Source organism: Coloeus monedula (assembly GCF_965178545.1).
Source record: "Coloeus monedula genome assembly, chromosome: 33".
NCBI classification, from domain to species: Eukaryota; Metazoa; Chordata; class Aves; order Passeriformes; family Corvidae; genus Coloeus; species Coloeus monedula.
Genome location: NC_138813.1, coordinates 2,269,625 through 2,293,506, shown reverse-complemented (window position 1 = coordinate 2,293,506; position 23,882 = coordinate 2,269,625). Strand labels below are relative to the sequence as shown.

Sequence of the window (23,882 nt, the reverse complement as noted above, 5' to 3'; positions counted from 1 at the left end):
CCAAACCACCCTGAAACAGCCCAAAATGACCCCCAAACCGCCCTGGAACAGCCTAAAATGACCCCAAACCACCCTGAAACAGCCCAAAATGACCCCAAAATGACCCTGAAACAGCCCAAAATGCCCCCAAAACCACCCTGAAACAGCCCAAAATGACCCCAAACCACCCTGAAACAGCCCAAAATGCCCCCAAAACACCCTGAAACAGCCCAAAATGACCCCAAAATGACCCTGAAACAGCCCAAAATGACCCCAAAACCACCCTGAAACAGCCTAAAATGACCCCAAACCACCCTGAAACAGCCCAAAATGCCCCCAAACCACCCTGAAACAGCCCAAAATGACCCCAAACCACCCTGAAACAGCCCAAAATGACCCCAAACCACCCTGAAACAGCCCAAAATGACCCCAAACCACCCTGAAACAGCCCAAAATGACCCCAAAACACCCTGAAACAGCCCAAAATGACCCCAAACCACCCTGAACCAGCCCAAAATGACCCCAAAACACCCTGGAACAGCCCAAAATGACCCCAAAACACCCCAAAAACCGCCCCGGAACGCCCCGAAACCACCCCGAAACCACCCTGAAACAGCCCAAAATGACCCCAAAATGACCCTGGAACAGCCCAAAATGACCCCAAAACCACCCTGAAACAGCCCAAAATGACCCCAAAATGCCCCTGAAACAGCCCAAAATGACCCCAAAACCACCCTGAAACAGCCCAAAATGACCCCAAACACCCCAAAAAGCGCCCCGGAACGCCCCGAAACCACCCCGAAACCACCCTGAAACAGCCCAAAATGACCCCAAACCACCCTGGAACAGCCCAAAATGACCCCAAAACACCCCAAAAACCGCCCCGGAACGCCCCAAAACACCCCAAAACCACCCTGAAACAGCCCAAAATGCCCCCAAAATGACCCTGAAACAGCCCAAAATGCCCCGAAACCACCCTGAAACAGCCCAAAATGCCCCCAAAACACCCTGAAACAGCCCAAAATGCCCCGAAACCACCCTGAAACAGCCCAAAATGACCCCAAAACCACCCTGAAACAGCCCAAAATGCCCCCAAACCACCCTGAAACAGCCCAAAATGACCCCAAAACCACCCTGAAACAGCCCAAAATGCCCCCAAAATGACCCTGAAACAGCCCAAAATGACCCCAAAACCACCCTGAAACAGCCCAAAATGCCCCGAAACCACCCTGAAACAGCCCAAAATGACCCCAAACCACCCTGAAACAGCCCAAAATGACCCCAAACCACCCTGAAACAGCCCAAAATGACCCCAAACCACCCTGAAACAGCCCAAAATGACCCCAAAACCACCCTGAAACAGCCTAAAATGACCCCAAACCACCCTGAAACAGCCCAAAATGACCCCAAAACCACCCTGAAACAGCCTAAAATGACCCCAAACCACCCTGAAACAGCCCAAAATGACCCCCAAACCGCCCTGGAACAGCCTAAAATGACCCCAAACCACCCTGAAACAGCCCAAAATGACCCCAAAATGACCCTGAAACAGCCCAAAATGCCCCCAAAACCACCCTGAAACAGCCCAAAATGACCCCAAACCACCCTGAAACAGCCCAAAATGCCCCCAAAACACCCTGAAACAGCCCAAAATGACCCCAAAATGACCCTGAAACAGCCCAAAATGACCCCAAAACCACCCTGAAACAGCCTAAAATGACCCCAAACCACCCTGAAACAGCCCAAAATGACCCCAAACCACCCTGAAACAGCCCAAAATGACCCCAAACCACCCTGAAACAGCCCAAAATGACCCCAAAACACCCTGGAACAGCCCAAAATGACCCCAAACCACCCTGAAACAGCCCAAAATGACCCCAAACCACCCTGAACCAGCCCAAAATGACCCCAAAACACCCTGGAACAGCCCAAAATGACCCCAAAACACCCCAAAAACCGCCCCGGAACGCCCCGAAACCACCCCGAAACCACCCTGAAACAGCCCAAAATGACCCCAAAATGACCCTGGAACAGCCCAAAATGACCCCAAAACCACCCTGAAACAGCCCAAAATGACCCCAAAATGCCCCTGAAACAGCCCAAAATGACCCCAAAACCACCCTGAAACAGCCCAAAATGACCCCAAACACCCCAAAAAGCGCCCCGGAACGCCCCGAAACCACCCCGAAACCACCCTGAAACAGCCCAAAATGACCCCAAACCACCCTGGAACAGCCCAAAATGACCCCAAAACACCCCAAAAACCGCCCCGGAACGCCCCAAAACACCCCAAAACCACCCTGAAACAGCCCAAAATGCCCCCAAAATGACCCTGAAACAGCCCAAAATGCCCCGAAACCACCCTGAAACAGCCCAAAATGCCCCCAAAACACCCTGAAACAGCCCAAAATGCCCCGAAACCACCCTGAAACAGCCCAAAATGACCCCAAAACCACCCTGAAACAGCCCAAAATGCCCCCAAACCACCCTGAAACAGCCCAAAATGACCCCAAAACCACCCTGAAACAGCCCAAAATGCCCCCAAAATGACCCTGAAACAGCCCAAAATGACCCCAAAACCACCCTGAAACAGCCCAAAATGCCCCGAAACCACCCTGAAACAGCCCAAAATGACCCCAAACCACCCTGAAACAGCCCAAAATGACCCCAAACCACCCTGAAACAGCCCAAAATGACCCCAAAACAGCCCAAAAACCGCCCCGGAACGCCCCAAAACACCCCAAAATGACCCCAAAACACCCCAAAATGACCCCAAAACACCCCAAAACCAGCCCCGGAACGCCCCAAAAACCACCCCGGAACGCCCCAAAATACCCCAAAACCACCCTGAAACAGCCCAAAATGACCCCAAAATGACCCTGAAACAGCCCAAAATGCCCCCAAAACACCCTGAAACAGCCCAAAATGACCCCAAAACACCCCAAAAACCGCCCCGGAACATCCCAAAACCGCCCAGAACACCTGAACCAGCCCAAAATAACCCCGAAACAGCCCCAAAAGACCCCAAAATGAACCCAAAACCACCCCGGGACACCCAAAACCACCCAGAAACCACCTCAGAACACCTCAAAACCACCCTGAACCGCCCCAAAATGACCCCAAAACACCCCAAAAACCTCCCCAAACCCACCAAGAACTGCTCCCAAACACCCCAAAACCACCCCAAACCACCCCAAAACCACCCCAAACCACCCCAAAACCACCCCAAAACCACCCCAAAACCACCCCAAACCACCCCAAAACCACCCCAAAACACCCCAAACCACCCCAAAACCACCCCAAACCACCCCAAAACCACCCCAAAACCACCCCAAAACACCCCAAACCACCCCAAACCACCCCAAAACACCCCAAAACCACCCTGAAACACCAAAAACCATCACAAAATATCCCCAAATGCCCCCAAACCACCCCAAATCCCCCAAAATTACCCCACGCTCACCCCAAACCTCCCCCAAAATACCCAAAAATCCCCAAACCGCCCCAAATCCCCCCCGCTCCCCCTCCCCTCCCAATTCCCATTTGCACCCCCCCAAATTCCCATTTTTCCCCAATCCCCAAATTCCCGCTTTTCCAACCCCAAATCCCAAAATTCCTCCCCAAATCCCATTCCCCAAACCCCAAATTCCCATTTTTTCCCCCAAATTCCCTTTCCCCAACCCCCAAGTCCCATTTTTCCCTCCAGAATTCCCATTTTCCCCCCAAATCCCATTTTATCCCCCCAAATTCTCATTTTTTCCCCCCAAATTCCCATTTCTCCACCCCAAATTCCCGCTTTTCCAACCCCAAATCCCAGAATTCCTCCCCAAACCCCATTTCCCAACCCCCAAATTCCATTTTTCCCCCCAAATTCCCATTTTTCCCCCTAAATCCCCCCAAATTCCCCCCCAAATTCCCATTTCTCCACCCCAAATCCCAAAATTTCTCCCCAAATTCCCATCTTTCCACCCCAAATCCCCATTTTTCCCCCTAAAATCCCTCCTAAATCCCCCCTTTTCCAACCCCAAATCCCAAAATTCCTCCCCAAATCCCATTCCCCAAATCCCAAATTCCCATTTTTCCCCCCAAATTCCCATTTATCCCCCTAAATCCCCCCAAATTCCCATTTCTCCACCCCAAATTCCCGCTTTTCCAACCCCAAATCCCAAAATTCCTCCCCAAACCCCATTTCCCAACCCCCAAATTCCCATTTTTCCCCCAAATCCCCCCAATTTCCCATTTTCCCCCAAATTCCCCTAAATCCCCCCAAATTCCCATTTTCCCCCAAATTCCCCTAAATCCCCCCAAATTCCCATTTTTCCCCCCAAATTCCCATTTTTCCCCCCGAATTCCCATTTTCCCCCCCAAATCCCCCCTAAATCCCCCCAAATTCCCATTTTTTCCCCCCAAATCCCCCCAAATCCCCATTTTTCAAACCCCAAATCCCCAAAATTCCTCCCCAAATCCCCCATTTCCCAACCCCCAAATTCCCATTTTCCCCCCAAATCCCCCAAATTCCCATTTCCCCCAAATCCCCCCTACATCCCCCCAAATTCCCATTTTTCCCCCCAAATTCCCATTTCCCCCCAAATCCCCCCTAAATCCCCCCAAATTCCCATTTTTTCCCCCCAAATTCCCATTTTCCCAACCCCAAATCCCCAAAATTCCTCCCCAAATCCCCCCTTTCCCCCCCCAAATTCCCATTTTTCCCTCCAAATCCCCCCAAATTCCCATTTTCCCCCAAATCCACCCTAAATCCCCCCAAATTACCATTTTTCCCCCCAAATTCCCCTTTTCCCCCAAATCCCCCCTAAATCCCCCCAAATTCCCATTTTTTCCCCCCAAATTCCCATTTTCCCCCAAATCCCCCCTAAATCCCCCCAAATTCCCATTTTTTCCCCCCAAATTCCCATTTTTCCCCCCGAATTCCCATTTTTCCCCCCCAAATCCCCCCAAATTCCCATTTTTCCCCCTAAATCCCCCCAAATCCCCCCTAAATCCCCCCAAATCCCCATTTTCCCAACCCCAAATCCCCAAAATTCCTCCCCAAATCCCCCCTTTCCCCCCCAAATTCCCATTTTTCCCCCCAAATCCCCCCAAATTCCCATTTTCCCCCAAATTCCCCTAAATCCCCCCAAATTACCATTTTTTCCCCCCAAATTCCCATTTTTCCCCCTAAATCCCCCCAAATCCCCATTTTTCTCCCCAAATCCCCATTTCCCAACCCCAAATCCCCAAAATTCCTCCCCAAATCCCCCCTTTCCCCCCCAAAATTCCCATTTTTTCCCCCCAAATCCCCCCAAATTCCCATTTCCCCCCAAATCCCCCCTAAATCCCCCCAAATTCCCCTAAATCCCCCCAAATTCCCATTTTTCCCCCCAAATTCCCATTTTTCCCCCCAAATCCCCCCAAATTCCCATTTTTCCCCCCAAATCCCCCCTAAATCCCCCCAAATTCCCATTTTTCCCCCCAAATCCCCCCTAAATCCCCCCAAATCCTCATTTTTCTCCCCAAATCCCCATTTTCCCAACCCCAAATCCCCAAAATTCCTCCCCAAATCCCCCCTTTCCCCCCCCAAATTCCCATTTTTCCACCCAAATCCCCCCAAATTCCCATTTTTCCACCCAAATCCCCCCAAATTACCATTTTTTCCCCCCAAATTCCCATTTTCCCCCCTAAATCCCCCCAAATTCCCATTTTCTCCACCCCAAATTCCCGCTTTTCCAACCCCAAATCCCAAAATTCCTCCCCAAACCCCATTTCCCAACCCCCAAATTCCCATTTTTTCCCCCCAAATCCCCCCAAATTCCCATTTTCCCCCAAATCCCCCCTAAATCCCCCCTAAATCCCCCCAAATTCCCCTAAATCCCCCCAAATTCCCATTTTTCCCCCCAAATTCCCATTTTTCCCCCCAAATCCCCCCAAATTCCCATTTTTCCACCCAAATCCCCCCTAAATCCCCCCAAATTCCCCTAAATCCCCCCAAATTCCCATTTTTCCCCCCCAAATCCCCCCAAATTCCCATTTTTGCCCCCAAATCCCCCCAAATTCCCATTTTTCCCCCCAAATCCCCCCTAAATCCCCCCAAATTCCCATTTTTCCCCCCAAATTCCCATTTTTCCCCCCAAATCCCCATTTTTCCCCCCCAAAATCCCATTTTTCCCCCCAAATCCCCCCAAGTCCCCATTTTTCTCCCCAAATTCCCATTTTATCCCCCCAAATTCCCGCTTTTCCAACCCCAAATCCCAAAATTCCTCCCCAAACCCCATTTCCCAACCCCCAAATTCCCATTTTTTCCCCCCAAATCCCCATTTTCCCAACCCCAAATCCCCAAAATTCCTCCCCAAATCCCCCCTTTCCCCCCCCAAATTCCCATTTTTCCCCCCAAATCCCCCCAAATTCCCATTTTTCCACCCAAATCCCCTTCCCCCCCCCCCCACTCCCCTTTCCCCCCCCTCCCCCCATCCCCGGCTCCCCATTCCCGTTTTTCCCGGCCCCAAATTCCCGGGATTTTGCCCCGTTCCGCCTCCCTGGGTACCTTCGTAGGCCTTGGCGGCGCTGACCAGCGTGGCCCATTCCAGCCCGGCCGCGTCGGGCAGCGGCATCAGCCCCGGCTCCAGCCGGGCCACGGGGCCTGGGGGGATCCCAAAACATTCCCAAAAAAATCCCAAAACATTCCCAAAAAAATCCCCAAAAAATTCCGGCCGGAATCCCCCCAAAAATCCCTTTTTTCCCCCCAAAAATCCCTTTTTTCCCCCCAAAAATCCCCTTTTTCCCCCCCAAAAAATCCCCTTTTTTCCCCCCAAAAATCCCGGTTTTCCACCCAAAATCCATCCCCAAAAGCCGATTTTCCGACCCAAATCCCAGCAATCCCAAAGAAATCTCAAAGAAATCCCAAAGAAATCCCAAAGAAATCCCCCCAAAAATCCCTTTTTCCCCCCCAAAAATCCCCTTTTTTCCCCCTCCAAATCCCGGCTTTCCACCCAAAATCCATCCCAAAAAGCCGATTTTCCAACCCAAATCCCAGCAATCCCAAAGAAATCCCAAAGAAATCCCCCCAAAATCCTTTTTTCCCCCAAAAAATCCCGGTTTTCCACCCAAATCCCACCCAAAAAGCCGATTTTCCAACCCAAATTCCCCCCAAATCCCAAAGAAATCCCAACAATCCCAAAAAAATCCCCCAAAACATTCCCAAAGAAACCCCCAAAAAATTCCGGCCGAAATCCCCCCAAAATCCCTTTTTTCCCCCCCAAAAATCCCTTTTTTTCCCCCTCAAAATCCCGGCTTTCCACCCAAAATCCATCCCCAAAAGCCGATTTTCCGACCCAAATTCCCCCCAAATCCCGGCAACCCCAAAAAAATCCCAAAGAAATTCCACAAATCCCAAAAAAACCCCCAAAAAATTCCACAAATCCCGAAAAAATTCCGGCCGAAATCCCCCCAAAAATCCCCTTTTTCCCCCCAAAAATCCCTTTTTCCCCCCCAAAAAATCCCCTTTTTTCGCCCTCCAAATCCTGGGTTTCCACCCAAAATCCCACCCAAAAAGCCGATTTTCCGACCCAAATCCCGGCAATCCCAAAGAAATCTCAAAGAAATCCCAAAGAAATCCCAAAGAAATCCCCCCAAAAATCCCTTTTTCCCCCCCAAAAATCCCCTTTTTTCCCCCTCCAAATCCCGGCTTTCCACCCAAAATCCATCCCAAAAAGCCGATTTTTCAACCCAAATCCTGGCAATCCCAAAGAAATCCCAACAATCCCCAAAAAATCCCCCAAAACATTCCCAAAGAAATCCCCAAAAAATTCCGGCCGAAATCCCCCCAAAAATCCCTTTTTTCCCCCCAAAAATCCCCTTTTTTCCCCCTCAAAATCCCGGCTTTCCACCCAAAATCCCACCCAAAAAGCCAATTTTTCAACCCAAATCCCGGCAATCCCAAAGAAATCCCAAAGAAATCCCCCCCTAAATCCTCCCAAAAATCCTTTTTTCCCCCCAAAAATCCCGGCTTTCCACCCAAAATCCATCCCAAAAAGCCGATTTTCCAACCCAAATCCTGGCAATCCCAAAGAAATCCCAACATTCCCAAAAAAATCCCCCAAAACATTCCCAAAGAAATCCCCAAAAAATTCCAGCCGGAATCCCCCAAAAAATCCCTTTTTTCCCCCCAAAAAATCCCCTTTTTTCCCCTCCAAATCCCGGCTTTCCACCCAAAAAGCCGATTTTCCAACCCAAATTCCCCCCAAATCCCGGCAACCCCAAAAAAATCCCAAAGAAATCCCACAAATCCCAAAAAAACCCAAAAAAATTCCACAAATCCCGAAAAAATTCCGGCCGAAATCCCCCCAAAAATCCCTTTTTCCCCCCCAAAAATCCCCTTTTTTCCCCCTCAAAATCCCGATTTTCCACCCAAAATCCATCCCCAAAAGCCGATTTTCGGACCCAAATCCCAGCAATCCCAAAGAAATCCCAAAGAAATCCCCCCAAAAATCCCTTTTTCCCCCCAAAAAATCCCCTTTTTTCGCCCTCCAAATCCGGTTTTCCACCCAAAATCCATCCCAAAAAGCCGATTTTCCAACCCAAATCCCGGCAATCCCTAAGAAATCCCAACATTCCCAAAAAAATCCCCCAAAACATTCCCAAAGAAATCCCCAAAAATTCCAGCTGGAATCCCCCCAAAATCCCTTTTTTCCCCCCCAAAAATCCCCTTTTTTCCCCCTCCAAATCCCGGGTTTCCACCCAAAAAGCCGATTTTCCAACCCAAATTCCCCCCAAATCCCGGCAACCCCAAAAGAATCCCAAAGAAATCCCACAAATCCCCAAAAAAACCCAAAAAATTCCACGAATCCCAAAAAAATTCTGGCTGAAATCCCCCCAAAAATCCCCTTTTTTCCCCCCTCCAAATCCCGGTTTTCTACCCAAAATCCCACCCAAAAAGCCGATTTTTCGACCCAAATCCCAAAGAAATCCCAAAGAAATCCCAAAGAAATCCCCAAAAATCCCCCAAAAATTCCAAAAAATCCCCAAAATTTCCCAAAAAATCCCCAAAAATCCAAAAAAAATCCCAAAATTCCCCCCAAATTCCCAAAACCCCAAAATCCCCCTAAATCCCTTTAAAATCCCCCAAAATCCCCATCAATCCCTCCAAAATTCCCCCTAAAAATCCCAAAAAATCCCCAAAAATCCCCCCCAAATTTTCCCATAAAATCCCAAAAAAATCCCCCCAAAATCCCCAAAAATTCCCAAAAAATCCCCAAAAAATTCCAACAAATCCCCATAAATTCCCCAAAAAATCCAAAAATTTCCCAAAAAATCCCCAAAAATTCCAAAAAAAACCCCAAAAATCCCCCCAAATTCCCAAAAACTCCCAAAATCCCCCCCAAAACCCCAAATTCCCCATCAATCCCTCCAAAATTCCCCCCAAAAATCCAAAAAAATTCCAAAAAATCCCATAAATTCCCCAAAAAATCCCCAAAAATCCCAAAAAAATTCCCAAAAAATCCCAAAAAATTCCAAAAAATCCCCCCAAAAATCCCAAAAAATCCCCCAAAAATTCCCAAAAAATCCCCCAAAAATCCCCAAAAAATCCCCCAAAAATCCCCAAAAATTCCCCAAATCCCCCCCAAATCCTGAAAAATCCCCCCCAAAATTCCCATAAATCCCTCCAAAATTCCCCCTAAAAATCCCCAAAAATCCTAAAAAATCCCCAAAAAATCCCCAAAAAATTCCAACAAATCCCCATAAATTCCCCAAAAAATCCCCATAAAATCCCCAAAAAATTCCAAAAAATCCCCAAAAATCCCAAAAAATCCCCAAAAAAATCCCAAAAATTTCCCAAAAATTCCAAAAAAAATCCCCAAATTCCCCCAAATTCCCAAAACCCCAAAATCCCCCTAAATCCCTCCAAATTCCCCATCAATCCCTCCAAAATTCCCCCTAAAAATCCCAAAAAATTCCAAAAAATCCCCCAAAAAAATCCCAAAAAATCCCCAAAAATTCCCCAAAAATTCCCAAAAAATCCCCCAAAAATTCCAAAAAATTCCCAAAAAATCCCCATAAATCCCCCAAATCCTGAAAAATCCCCCCCAAAATTCCCATAAATCCCTCCAAAATTCCCCCCAAAAATTCCAAAAATCCCCCAAAAAATTCCCAAAGAAATCCCCAAAAATCCCCCAAAAATTCCAAAAAATCCCAAAAAATTCCCAAAAAATCCCCATAAATCCCCCAAATCCCCCCCAAATCCTGAAAAATCCCCCCAAAATCCCCATCAATCCCTCCAAAATTCCCCAAAAATCCCCAAAAAATCCCCAAAAAATCCCCCAAAAAATCCCCAAAAATTCCTTAAAAAATCCCCCAAAAATTCCCCCAAAAAATTCCAAAAAATTCCCCCAAAATCCCAAAAAATCCCCATAAATTCCCCAAAAAATCCCCAAAAATCCCCCAAAAAATCCCCAAAAAATTCCAAAAAAATCCCCCAAATCCCAAAAAATCCTGAAAAATCCACCCCAAAACCCCAAAATCCCCCTAAATCCCTCCAAATTCCCATCAATCCCTCCAAAAATTCCCCCTAAAAATCCCAAAAAATTCCAAAAAATCCCCATCAATCCTCCAAAATTCCCCAAAAATTCCCCCTAAAAATCCCAAAAAATTCCAAAAAATCCCCCAAAAAAATCCCCAAAAATCCCCAAAAATTCCAAAAAAAACCCCCAAAAATCCCCATAAATCCCCAAAAATCCCCCCAAATCCCAAAAAAATCCCCAAAAATCCACCCCAAAACCCCAAAATCCCCCTAAATCCCTCCAAATTCCCCATCAATCCCTCCAAAATTCCCCCTAAAAATCCCAAAAAAATTCCAAAAAATCCCCCAAAAAATCCCAAAAAATCCCCCAAAAATCCCCAAAAAATCCCAAAAAATTCCAAAAAATCCCCATAAATTCCCCAAAAAATCCCCAAAATTCCCCCAAAAAATCCCCCAAAAATCCCAAAAATCCCAAAAAATCCCAAAAAATTCCCAGAAATTCCTAAAAAAAATCCCAAAAATTTCCCAAAAAATCCCCCAAAATTCCAAAAAGAATCCAAAAAATCCCCCCAAAAATCCCCCAAATTCCCAAAAACTCCCAAAATCCCCCCCAAAACCCCAAAATCCCCCTAAATCCCTCCAAATTCCCCATAAATCCCTCCAAAATTCCCCCTAAAAATCCCAAAAAATCCCCAAAAAATCCCCCAAAAATTCCAAAAAATTCCAAAAAATTCCCAAAAATTCCCAAAAAATCCCCAAAATTTCCAAAAAAATCCCCAAAAAATTCCAAAAAAATCCCCCAAATCCCCAAAAATTCCCAAAAATCCCCCCCAAAACCCCAAAATCCCCCTAAATCCCTCCAAATTCCCCATAAATCCCTCCAAAATTCCCCCTAAAAATCCCAAAAAATCCCAAAAAATCCCCAAAAATTCCCAAGAAATCCCCAAAAAATTCCAAAAAATCCCCCAAAAATCCCAAAAAATTCCCAAAAATTTCCCCAAAAATCCCCAAAATTCCCCCCAAAAATCCCCAAAAAATTCCAAAAAAATCCCCCAAATCCCAAAAAATCCCCAAAAATCCACCCCAAAACCCCAAAATCCCCCTAAATCCCTTTAAAATCCCCCCAAATTCCCCAACAATCCCTCCAAAATTCCCCCTAAAAATCCCAAAAAATTCCAAAAAATCCCCCCAAAAAATCCCCAAAAAATCCCCAAAAATCCCCAAAAAATCCCCAAAAATTCCCAAAAAATCCCCATAAATTCCCCAAAAAATCCCCAAAAAATCCCAAAAAATCCCCAAAAAAATCCCAAAAAATCCCAAAAAATCCCCAAAAAATCCCCCAAAAATCCCAAAAAATTCCCAAAAAATCCCCAAAAAATTCCAACAAATCCCCATAAATTCCCAAAAAAATCCCCCAAAAATTCCAAAAAAAATCCCAAAATTCCCCCCAAATTCCCAAAATCCCCAAATCCCCCTAAATCCCTCCAAATTCCCCATCAATCCCTCCAAAATTCCCCCTAAAAATCCCAAAAAATTCCAAAAAATCCCCCAAAAAATCCCCAAAAAATCCCCCAAAAATCCCCATAAAATTCCCAAAAAATCCCAAAAATTTCCCAAAAAATCCCCAAAAATTCCAAAAAAAATCCCAAAATTCCCCCCAAATTCCCAAAACCCCAAAATCCCCCTAAATCCCTTTAAAATCCCCCCAAAATCCCCATCAATCCCTCCAAAATTCCCCCTAAAAATCCCAAAAAATTCCAAAAAATCCCCAAAAAATTCCAAAAAATCCCCCAAAAAAATCCCAAAAATCCCAAAAAATCCCCCCAAAAAATCCCAAAAAATCCCAAAAAATTCCAAAAAATCCCCATAAATTCCCCAAAAAATCCCCAAAAATCCCAAAAAAATTCCCAAAAAATCCCCAAAAAATTTCCCAAAAAATCCCCAAAAATTCCTAAAAAAATCCCCCAAAAATCCCCAAAAAATTCCCAAAAATTCCCAAAAAATCCCCAAAATTTCAAAAAAATCCCCCAAAAATTCCAAAAAAATCCCCCAAATCCCAAAAAATCCCCAAAAATCCACCCCAAAACCCCAAAACCCCCAAATCCCCCTAAATCCCTCCAAATTCCCCATCAATCCCTCCAAAATTCCCCCTAAAAATCCCAAAAAATCCCAAAAAATCCCCCCAAAAAATCCCCAAAAATCCCCAAAAAATCCCCAAAAATTCCCCCTAAAAATCCCAAAAAATTCCCAAAAAATCCCCATAAATTCCCCAAAAAATCCCAAAAAATCCCAAAAATTTCCCAAAAATTCCAAAAAAAATCCCCAAATTCCCCCCAAATTCCCAAAACCCCAAAATCCCCCTAAATCCCTCCAAAATCCCCATCAATCCCTCCAAAATTCCCCTTAAAAATCCCAAAAAATTCCAAAAAATCCCCCAAAAATTCCCAAAAAATCCCCAAAAATCCCCAAAAAATTCCCAAAAAATCCCCAAAAATCCCCCAAAAAATCCCCAAAATTTCCCCAAAAAATCCCCAAAAATTCCTAAAAAAATCCCCAAAAAATTCCCAAAAAATCCCCCCAAAATTCCAAAAAATCCCCCAAAAATTCCCAAAAAATCCCCAAAATTCCCCAAAAAATCCCCAAAATTTCCCAAAAAATCCCAAAAAATTCCTTAAAAAATCCCCAAAAATCCCCAAAAAATTCCCAAAAAATCCCCAAAAAATCCCCATAAATTCCCCAAAAATCCCAAAAAAATTCCCAAAAAATCCCCCAAAAAATCCCAAAAAATCCCCCAAAAAATCCCCAAAAATCCCCCAAAAAATTCTCAAAAAATCCCAAAAAATCCCCAAAAAACCCCAAAAAATCCCCAAAAAATTCCCAAAAAATCCCCAAAAAATTCCAAAAAATCCCCCAAAAATTCCCAAAAAATCCCCAAAATTCCCCAAAAAATCCCAAAAATTTCCCAAAAAATCCCCAAAATTCCCCAAAAAATCCCAAAAATTTCCCAAAAAATCCCCAAAAATTCCAAAAAAATCCCAAAATTCCCCCCAAATTCCCAAAACCCCAAAATCCCCCTAAATCCCTTTAAAATCCCTCCAAATTCCCCATCAATCCCTCCAAAATTCCCCCTAAAAATCTTAAAAAATTCCAAAAAATCCCCCAAAAAAATCCCCAAAAATTCCAAAAAATTCCCCAAAATTTCCCAAAAAATCCCCAAAAAATTCCCAAAAAATCCCCATAAATTCCCCAAAAAATTCCAAAAAATCCCCATAAATTCCCCAAAAATCCCCCAAAAATCCCCAAAAAATTCCCAAAAAATCCCCAAAAAATCCCCAAAAATTCCTAAAAAAATCCCCAAAAAATCCCAAAAAATCCCAAAAAATTCCCAAAAAATCCCCAAAAATTCCCCCAAAATTCCCCAAAATTCCCAGACCCCTCCCCCCCCCATCCCGGTGCCATTCCCGCTTTTCCGACCCTTGGTGGCCTCGGGGGGCAGCGCCCGGCGCCCGGGCAGGGTCCGGCTGCTGCCGCCGGCCCTCGGGAATCGCGGCGGGAACGGCTCCGGCAAATCCGGGAAGGCGGAGGCGGCGCCGAGCGCGGGATCCCAGCGGCGCCCGCAGAGGCTCTCGTCAGACAGCGTCCGCTGCAGCGGCTGGGAAAGGGGAAAATGGGGAAAATCCCGGCAAATTGAGACATTTGGGAGAAAAACAGGGGAAAAAACGGGGGGAAAATGGGAAAAAATGGGAAAATCCAGGAAAAAAACGGGGAAAAAATGGGAAAATCTGGAAAAAAGAATGGGGAAAGAACGGGAAAAGAACTGGGAAAATCTGGGAGGGAAAGGGGGGGGAAATGGGGAAAAAATGGGGAAAAAAAGGAAAATCCAGGAAAATTGGGAAAAAACCGGGAAAATCTGGGAAAAAAAGGGGGAAAGAAACGGGAAAAAATGGGAAAAATGGGAAAAAACCCGGGAAAATCTGAGAAAGAAACGGGGAAAAGAGAGGGGAAAAAAGGGGAAATCTGGGAAGAAAAGGGGGGAAAAGTGGGGAAAAATGGGGAAAATGGGAAAAAAGGGGAAAATCTGGGAAGAAAAAAGCGAAAATCCGGGAAAAAAAGGGGAAAGGAATGGGAAGGTCTGGGGAAAAAATGGGAAAATTGGGAAAAAAAGAGAAAAAGAAACGGGAAAAATGGGAAAAACGGGAAAAATCCCGGGAAAATCTGAGAAAGAAACAGGAAAAAAGAGGGGGGAAAAAGGGAAAATCAGGGAAAAAAAGGGGAAAAGAATGGGAAGGTCTGGGGAAAAAATGGGAAAATTGGGAAAAAAAGAGAAAATTGGGGAAAAAAATGGGAAAATCTGGGAAAAAAGGGAAAATCTGGGAAAATTCCGGGCCCGCAGAGGCTCTCGTCAGACAGCGTCCGCTGCAGCGGCTGGGAAAGGGGAAAATGGGGAAAATCCCGGAAAATTGAGCCATTTGGGAAATCGGGGGGAAAAACAGGGGAAAAAACGGGGGGAAAATGGGAAAAAATGGGAAAATCCAGGAAAAAAACGGGGAAAAAATGGGAAAATCTGGAAAAAAGAATGGGGAAAGAACGGGAAAAAAACTGGGAAAATCTGGGAAGAAAAAAGGGAAAATCCGGGAAAAAAACGGGAAAAGAATGGGAAAATCTGGGGGAAAATGGGGGAAAAACGGGGAAAAAATGGGGAGAAAAAAGGGAAAATCCAGGAAAAGAACGGGGAAAAAATGGGAAAATCTGGAAAAAAGAATGGGGAAAGAACGGGAAAAAAACTGGGAAAATCTGGGAAGAAAAAAGGGAAAATCCGGGAAAAAACGGGAAAAGAATGGGAAGGTCTGGGGAAAAAATGGGAAAATTGGGAAAAAAATGAAAATTGGGGAAAAAAATGGGAAAATCTGGGAAAAAAGGGAAAATCTGGGAAAATTCTGGGCCCGCAGAGGCTCTCGTCAGACAGCGTCCGCTGCAGCGGCTGGGAAAGGGGAAAATGGGGAAAAAATGGGGAAATTGAGCCATTTGGGAAATCGGGGGGAAAAACAGGGGAAAAAACGGGGGGAAAATGGGAAAAAATGGGAAAATCCAGGAAAAAAACGGGGAAAAAAGGGGAAAATCTGGAAAAAAGAATGGGGAAAGAACGGGAAAAAAACTGGGAAAATCTGGGAAGAAAAAAGGGAAAATCCGGGAAAAAAACGGGAAAAGAATGGGAAAATCTGGGGGAAAATGGGGGAAAAACGGGGAAAAAATGGGGAGAAAAAAGGGAAAATCCAGGAAAAGAACGGGGAGAAAATGGGAAAATCTGGAAAAAAAGAATGGGGAAAGAACGGGAAAAAACCTGGGAAAATCTGGGAAGAAAAAAGGGAAAATCCAGGAAAAAACCGGGAAAGAATAGGAAAAACGGGGAAATCTGGGGAAAAAAATGGGAAAAAATGGGCAAATCCGAGAAAGAAACGGGGAAAAGAGAGGGGAAAAAGGGGAAAATCTGGGAAGAAAAGGGGGGAAAAGTGGGGAAATATGGGGAAAATGGGAAAAACGGGAAAATCTGGGGAAAAAATGGGGAAAATGGGGAAAAAAATGGGAAAATTCGGGGGAAAAAATGGGGGGAAATGGGAAAATCTGGGAAAAAAATGGGAAATTCTGGGAAAAAACCAGGAAAATTCTAGCGAAAATGGGGAAAAATGGGAGGGGCTGGGAAAGGCGGAAAAACGGGAAAATTGGGGAAATCACGGAAAAAAATGGGAAAATCTGGGAAAAACAAGGGGAAAAAACGGGAAAAAAACAGGGAAAATGGGGAAAAACGGGAAAAGAATGGGGAAAAATGGGGAAAATCTGGGAAAGAATGGGAAAATCTGGGGAAAAAATGGGAAAGGAACGGGAAAATTCTGGGAAGAAAATGGGGAAAAACCAGGAAAAAATACGGGAAAATCTAGGAAAAGAACAGGCAAAAAATGGGGAAAAAATGGGGAAAATCTGGGAAAAAAACGGGGAAAAAAATGGGAAAAGAAATGGGAAAATCTGGGAAAAATCCAGGAAAATCTGGTAAAAAAACTGGGAAAAAAACGGGGGAAAAAAATGGGAAAGAAACGGGAAAAAAACCCGGGAAAATCTGGGAAGAAAAAAGGGAAAATATGGGAAAATCTGGGGAAAAAATGGGAAAAAAGGGGGGAAAAAAAAGGGGAAAAAAACGGGAAAAAAAGGGGAAAAACGGGAAAATCTGGGAAAAATCCAGGAAAATCAGGAAAAAAGATGGGAAAATTCCAGGAAAATCTGGGAAAAAATAGGAAAACTCTGGGAAAATCTGGGAAAAAAACGGGAAAAAACCAGGGAAATCTGGGGAAAAAACAGGAGAATCTGGGAAAAAATTTCCTTCTTTTTGGGGCTAAAAATCCCAGAGAATTCCCATTTTTGGAGCTAAAATCTCAGGAATTTCTCCACTTTAAGGGAAAAAATGGGAATTTCCCCCTTTTTGGGGCTAAGAACTTTAAAATTTCAGCATTTTGGGGGGAAAAATGGGAATTTCAACATTTTGGGGGGGAAAAAACGGGAATTTCCTCAATTTTGGGGCTCAAAACCCAGAAAATTTCCATTTTTGGGGCGAAAAAATTGGGAATTTCTCCTTTTTAGCGGGAAAAATGGGAATTTCCTCATTTTTGGGGTGAAAAATCAGGACTTTCTCCATTTTTGAGGGAAAAAAATAGGAATTTCTCTACTTTGGGGCTAAAAAATGAGAATTTCACCATTTTTGGTGGGAAAAAACGGGAATTTCCTCAATTTTGGTGGGAAAACCTGGGAATTCCCTCATTTCTTGGGCTAAAAAATCGGGAATTTCAGCATTTTTGGTGGGAAAAAATGGGAATTTCCTCAATTTTGGGGCTAAAAACTTAAAAATGTCACCATTTTGGGGGGAAAAATGGGAATTTTGGCATTTTTCAGGTTAAGAAACCTGGGAAATCCCCATTTTTGGGGCTAAAAAATTGGGAATTTCAGCATTTTGGGGAGAAAAACTGGGAATTCCCTACTTTTGGGGCTAAAAACTTTAAAATTTCAGCATTTTGGGGGGAAAATGGGAATTCCCTCAATTTTGGGGCTCAAAACCCAGAAAATTTCCATTTTTGGGGCGAAAAAATTGGGAATTTCTCCTTTTTAGCGGGAAAAATGGGAATTTCCTCCTTTTTGGGGTGAAAAACCAGGAATTTCTCCATTTTCGAGGGAAAAAATTGGGAATTTCTCTCTTTTGGGGCTAAAAAATGAGAATTTCACCATTTTTGGTGGGAAAAAACGGGAATTTCCTCAATTTTGGTGGGAAAACCTGGGAATTCCCTCATTTCTTGGGCTACAAAATGGGGAATTCCAGCATTTTTGGTGGGAAAAAATGGGAATTTCCTCAATTTTCGGGCTAAAAAACCGGGAAAACCCCCATTTTTGGGGCTGAAACCTGGGGAATTTCGGCATTTGGGGGCTGGGGAAGGGTGGGAGCGTTGGGAATGTTGGGAATTGCCGGGAATTTGGGGCTCACCGGGGCGGGCTCGGCCTCGGGGCAGGAATTGTCCATGAGGATGAGGCGCTTGAGGTCGTCCTCGATGGAGGATTTGGGGAGGCGCCGGGGGGAGCGGAGATCGCGGAGAGACGCCCGGAGCCGCGGCTGCCCGAAAACGTTCACCGGGCTGCGGAGGGAATTGCCCGGAAATCCCAAAAAATCCCACCCAAATCCCAGGAAAATGTGAAAATCCAACCAAAATCCCACCGAAATCCCAGAAAAATGGGAAAATCCCACCCAAATCCCAGGAAAATCCCACCCAAAATCCCAGCAAAATGCCCCGGAAATGCCCCAAAGGCCCGGAGCCGCGGCTGCCCCAAAACGTTCACCGGGCTGGGGGAGGGAATTGCCCGGAAATCCCAAAAAATCCCACCCAAATCCCAGGAAAATCCCACCCAAAATGTGAAAATCCCACCCAAATCCCACCCAAATCCCAGCAAAATGTGAAAATCCCAAAAAATCCAACCAAATCCCACCGAAATCCCAGAAAAATGTGAAAATCCCACAGAAATCCCACCGAAATCCCAGCAAAATGGGAAAATCCCATCAAAATCCCAAAGAAATCCCAGAAAAACCTGAAAATCCCACCCAAAATCCCACCCAAAATGCCCCGGAAATGCCCCAAAGGCCCGGAGCCGCGGCTGCCCCAAAACGTTCACCGGGCTGCGGAGGGAATTGCCCGGAAATCCCAAAAAATCCCACCCAAATCCCAGGAAAATCCCACCCAAAATGTGAAAATCCCACCCAAATCCCACCCAAATCCCAGCAAAATGGGAAAATCCCACCCAAAATCCCAAAGAAATCCCAGAAAAACCTGAAAATCCCACCCAAAATCCCACCCAAAATCCCAGCAAAATCCCCCGGAAATGCCCCAAAGGCCCGGAGCCGCGGCTGCCCGAAAACGTTCACCGGGCTGGGGGAGGGAATTGCCGGGAAATCCCAAAAAATCCCACCCAAATCCCAGGAAAATCCCACCCAAAATGTGAAAATCCCACCCAAATCCCAGCAAAATGGGAAAATCCCACCCAAAATCCCAGCAAAATCCCCCGGAAATGCCCCAAAACGTTCACCGGGCTGGGGGAGGGAATTGCCGGGAAATCCCAAAAAATCCCACCCAAATCCCAGCAAAATGTGAAAATCCCACCAAAATCCCACCAAAATCCCAGAAAAATGTGAAAATCCCACCCAAATCCAACCAAAATCCCACCGAAATCCCAGAAAAATGTGAAAATCCCACAGAAATCCCACCGAAATCCCAGCAAAATGGGAAAATCCCATCAAAATCCCAAAGAAATCCCAGAAAAACCTGAAAATCCCACCCAAAATCCCACCCAAAATGCCCCGGAAATGCCCCAAAGGCCCGGAGCCGCGGCTGCCCGAAAACGTTCACCGGGCTGGGGGAGGGAATTGCCGGGAAATCCCAAAAAATCCCACCCAAATCCCAGGAAAATGTGAAAATCCAACCAAAATCCCAGAAAAATCCCAGGAAAATGGGAAAATCCCACAGAAATCCCACAGAAATCCCAGCAAAATGTGAAAATCCCACCGAAATCCAACCAAAATCCCACCGAAATCCCAGCAAAATGGGAAAATCCCATCAAAATCCCAGAGAAATCCCCAAAAAACCTGAAAATCCCACCCAAAATCCCAGCAAAATCCCCCGGAAATGCCCCAAAACGTTCACCGGGCTGGGGGAGGGAATTGCCGGGAAATCCCAAAAAATCCCACCCAAATCCCAGCAAAATGTGAAAATCCCACCAAAATCCCACCGAAATCCCAGAAAAATGTGAAAATCCCACCGAAATCCCAGGAAAATCCCCAAAAAATCCCATCCCAAACCCCATAAAATCCCATCAAAATCCCACAGAAATCCCACCAAAATCCCTGGAAAGAACGGAAAATCCCACCCAAATCCCACCCAAATCCCACCCAAATCCCAGCAAAATAGGAAAATCCCCCAAAATTCCACCCAAATCCCAGCAAAATTCCACAGAAATCCCATCAAGAACCTGAAAATCCCACAGAAATCCCACCGAAATCCCAGCAAAATGGGAAAATCCCATCAAAATCCCAAAGAAATCCCAGAAAAACCTGAAAATCCCACCCAAAATCCCACCCAAAATCCCACCCAAAATCCCACCCAAAATGCCCCGGAAATGCCCCAAAGGCCCGGAGCCGCGGCTGCCCCAAAACGTTCACCGGGCTGGGGGAGGGAATTGCCGGGAAATCCCAAAAAATCCCACCCAAATCCCAGGAAAATCCCACCCAAAATGTGAAAATCCCACCCAAATCCCACCCAAATCCCAGCAAAATGGGAAAATCCCACAGAAATCCAACCAAAATCCCACCGAAATCCCAGAAAAATGTGAAAATCCCACAGAAATCCCACCGAAATCCCAGCAAAATGGGAAAATCCCATCAAAATCCCAAAGAAATCCCAGAAAAACCTGAAAATCCCACCCAAATCCCACCCAAATCCCAGGAAAATCCCACCCAAAATCCCAGCAAAATGCCCCGGAAATGCCCCAAAGGCCCGGAGCCGCGGCTGCCCGAAAACGTTCACCGGGCTGCGGAGGGAATTGCCCGGAAATCCCAAAAAATCCCACCCAAATCCCAGCAAAATGTGAAAATCCCACAGAAATCCCAGAAAAATCCCAGGAAAATGGGAAAATCCCACCGAAATCCCACCCAAATCCCAGCAAAATGGGAAAATCCCACCCAAATCCCACCCAAATCCCAGCAAAATAGGAAAATCCCACCGAAATCCAACCAAAATCCCACCGAAATCCCAGCAAAATGTGAAAATCCCATCAAAATCCCACCGAAATCCCAGAAAAATGTGAAAATCCCACAGAAATCCCACCGAAATCCCAGCAAAATGGGAAAATCCCATCAAAATCCCAAAGAAATCCCAGAAAAACCTGAAAATCCCACCCAAAATCCCACCCAAAATCCCACCCAAAATGCCCCGGAAATGCCCCAAAGGCCCGGAGCCGCGGCTGCCCCAAAACGTTCACCGGGCTGCGGAGGGAATTGCCGGGAAATCCCAAAAAATCCCACCCAAATCCCAGGAAAATCCCACCCAAAATGTGAAAATCCCACCGAAATCCCACCCAAATCCCAGCAAAATGGGAAAATCCCACCCAAAATCCCAAAGAAATCCCAGAAAAACCTGAAAATCCCACCCAAAATCCCAGGAAAATGTGAAAATCCCACCGAAATCCCACAGGAATCCCAAGAAAATGTGAAAATCCCACTGAAATCCCACCCAAATCCCACAGAAATCCCACAAAAAACCTGAAAATCCCACTGAAATCCAAGGAAAATCCCACCCAAATCCCAGCAAAATGTGAAAATCCCAAAAAATCCAACCAAAATCCCACAGAAATCCCAGGAAAATCCCAAAAAATCCCATCCCAAACCCCAAAAAATCTCATCAAAATCCCACAGAAATCCCACCAAAATCCCTGGAAAGAACGGAAAATCCCACCCAAATCCCACCCAAATCCCACCCAAATCCCACCCAAATTCCACCCAAATCCCACCCAAATCCCACCCAAATCCCAGCAAAATAGGAAAATCCCCCAAAAATTCCACCCAAATCCCAGCAAAATTCCACAGAAATCCCACCAAGAACCTGAAAATCCCACAGAAATCCCACCGAAATCCCAGCAAAATGGGAAAATCCCATCAAAATCCCAAAGAAATCCCAGAAAAACCTGAAAATCCCACCCAAAATCCCACCCAAAATCCCCCGGAAATGCCCCAAAGGCCCGGAGCCGCGGCTGCCCCAAAACGTTCACCGGGCTGCAGAGGGAATTGCCCGGAAATCCCAAAAAATCCCACCCAAATCCCAGGAAAATGTGAAAATCCAACCAAAATCCCACAGAAATCCCAGGAAAATGGGAAAATCCCACCCAAATCCCACAGAAATCCCAGCAAAATGGGAAAATCCCACAGAAATCCCAGCAAAATGTGAAAATCCCACCGAAATCCAACCAAAATCCCACCGAAATCCCAGAAAAATGTGAAAATCCCACAGAAATCCCACCGAAATCCCAGCAAAATGGGAAAATCCCATCAAAATCCCAAAGAAATCCCAGAAAAACCTGAAAATCCCACCCAAAATCCCACCCAAAATCCCCCGGAAATGCCCCAAAGGCCCGGAGCCGCGGCTGCCCGAAAACGTTCACCGGGCTGGGGGAGGGAATTGCCGGGAAATCCCAAAAAATCCCACCCAAATCCCAGGAAAATCCCACCCAAAATGTGAAAATCCCACCGAAATCCCACCCAAATCCCAGCAAAATGGGAAAATCCCACCGAAATCCCACCCAAATCCCAGCAAAATGGGAAAATCCCACCCAAAATCCCAAAGAAATCCCAGAAAAACCTGAAAATCCCACCCAAAATCCCAGGAAAATGTGAAAATCCCACCGAAATCCCACAGGAATCCCAAGAAAATGTGAAAATCCCACTGAAATCCCACCCAAATCCCACAGAAATCCCACAAAAAACCTGAAAATCCCACTGAAATCCAAGGAAAATCCCACCCAAATCCCAGCAAAATGTGAAAATCCCAAAAAATCCAACCAAAATCCCACAGAAATCCCAGGAAAATCCCAAAAAATCCCATCCCAAACCCCAAAAAGTCTCATCAAAATCCCACAGAAATCCCACCAAAATCCCTGGAAAGAACGGAAAATCCCACCCAAATCCCACCAAAATCCCACCCAAATCCCACCCAAATCCCACCCAAATCCCACCCAAATCCCAGCAAAATAGGAAAATCCCCCAAAATTCCACCCAAATCCCAGCAAAATTCCACAGAAATCCCATCAAGAACCTGAAAATCCCACAGAAATCCCACCGAAATCCCAGCAAAATGGGAAAATCCCATCAAAATCCCAAAGAAATCCCAGAAAAACCTGAAAATCCCACCCAAAATCCCACCCAAAATCCCAGGAAAATCCCCCGGAAATGCCCCAAAGGCCCGGAGCCGCGGCTGCCCCAAAACGTTCACCGGGCTGGGGGAGGGAATTGCCCGGAAATCCCAAAAAATCCCACCCAAATCCCAGGAAAATCCCACTCAAAATGTGAAAATCCCACCCAAATCCCACCCAAATCCCAGGAAAATGGGAAAATCCCACCCAAAATCCCAGCAAAATCCCCCGGAAATGCCCCAAAACGTTCACCGGGCTGCGGAGGGAATTGCCGGGAAATCCCAAAAAATCCCACCCAAATCCCAGGAAAATGTGAAAATCCCACCAAAATCCCACCGAAATCCCAGAAAAATGTGAAAATCCCACCGAAATCCCAGGAAAATCCCCAAAAAATCCCATCCCAAACCCCAAAAAATCCCATCAAAATCCCACAGAAATCCCACCAAAATCCCTGGAAAGAACGGAAAATCCCACCCAAATCCCACCCAAATCCCACCCAAATCCCACCCAAATCCCACCCAAATCCCACCAAAATCCCAGCAAAATCCAAGGAAAATAGGAAAATCCCCCAAAATTCCACAGAAATCCCAGCAAAATTCCACAGAAATCCCACCAAGAACCTGAAAATCCCACAGAAATCCCACCGAAATCCCAGCAAAATGGGAAAATCCAAAAAAATCCAACCAAAATCCCACCCAAATCCCAGCAAAATGTGAAAATCCCACAGAAATCCCACAGGAATCCCACAGAAATCCCACAAAAAACCTGAAAATCCCAAAAAAATCCCAAAAAAATCCCACAAAAAACCTGAAAATCCCAAAAAAATCCCAAAAAAATCCCACAAAAAACCTGAAAATCCCACAGAAATCCCATCAAAATCCCAGAAAAACATGAAAATCCCACTGAAATC

General features: G+C 45.6%; 1 protein-coding gene across 1 annotated transcript in view; it reads right to left on the bottom strand.

Moving 5' to 3' along the window:
* The window catches only part of LOC309583836 (signal-induced proliferation-associated 1-like protein 3), a gene marked incomplete at both ends in the record, with an annotated part of 96,317 nt that overhangs the window by 5,712 nt on the left and 66,723 nt on the right, over positions 1–23,882 (bottom strand). The window contains 3 exons of the mRNA XM_082299663.1: positions 6,518–6,613; positions 13,964–14,141; positions 18,012–18,159. Of these exons, the coding sequence (XP_082155789.1) occupies positions 6,518–6,613; positions 13,964–14,141; positions 18,012–18,159 (422 nt within the window). The remainder of the gene's footprint in view (positions 1–6,517; positions 6,614–13,963; positions 14,142–18,011; positions 18,160–23,882) is intronic.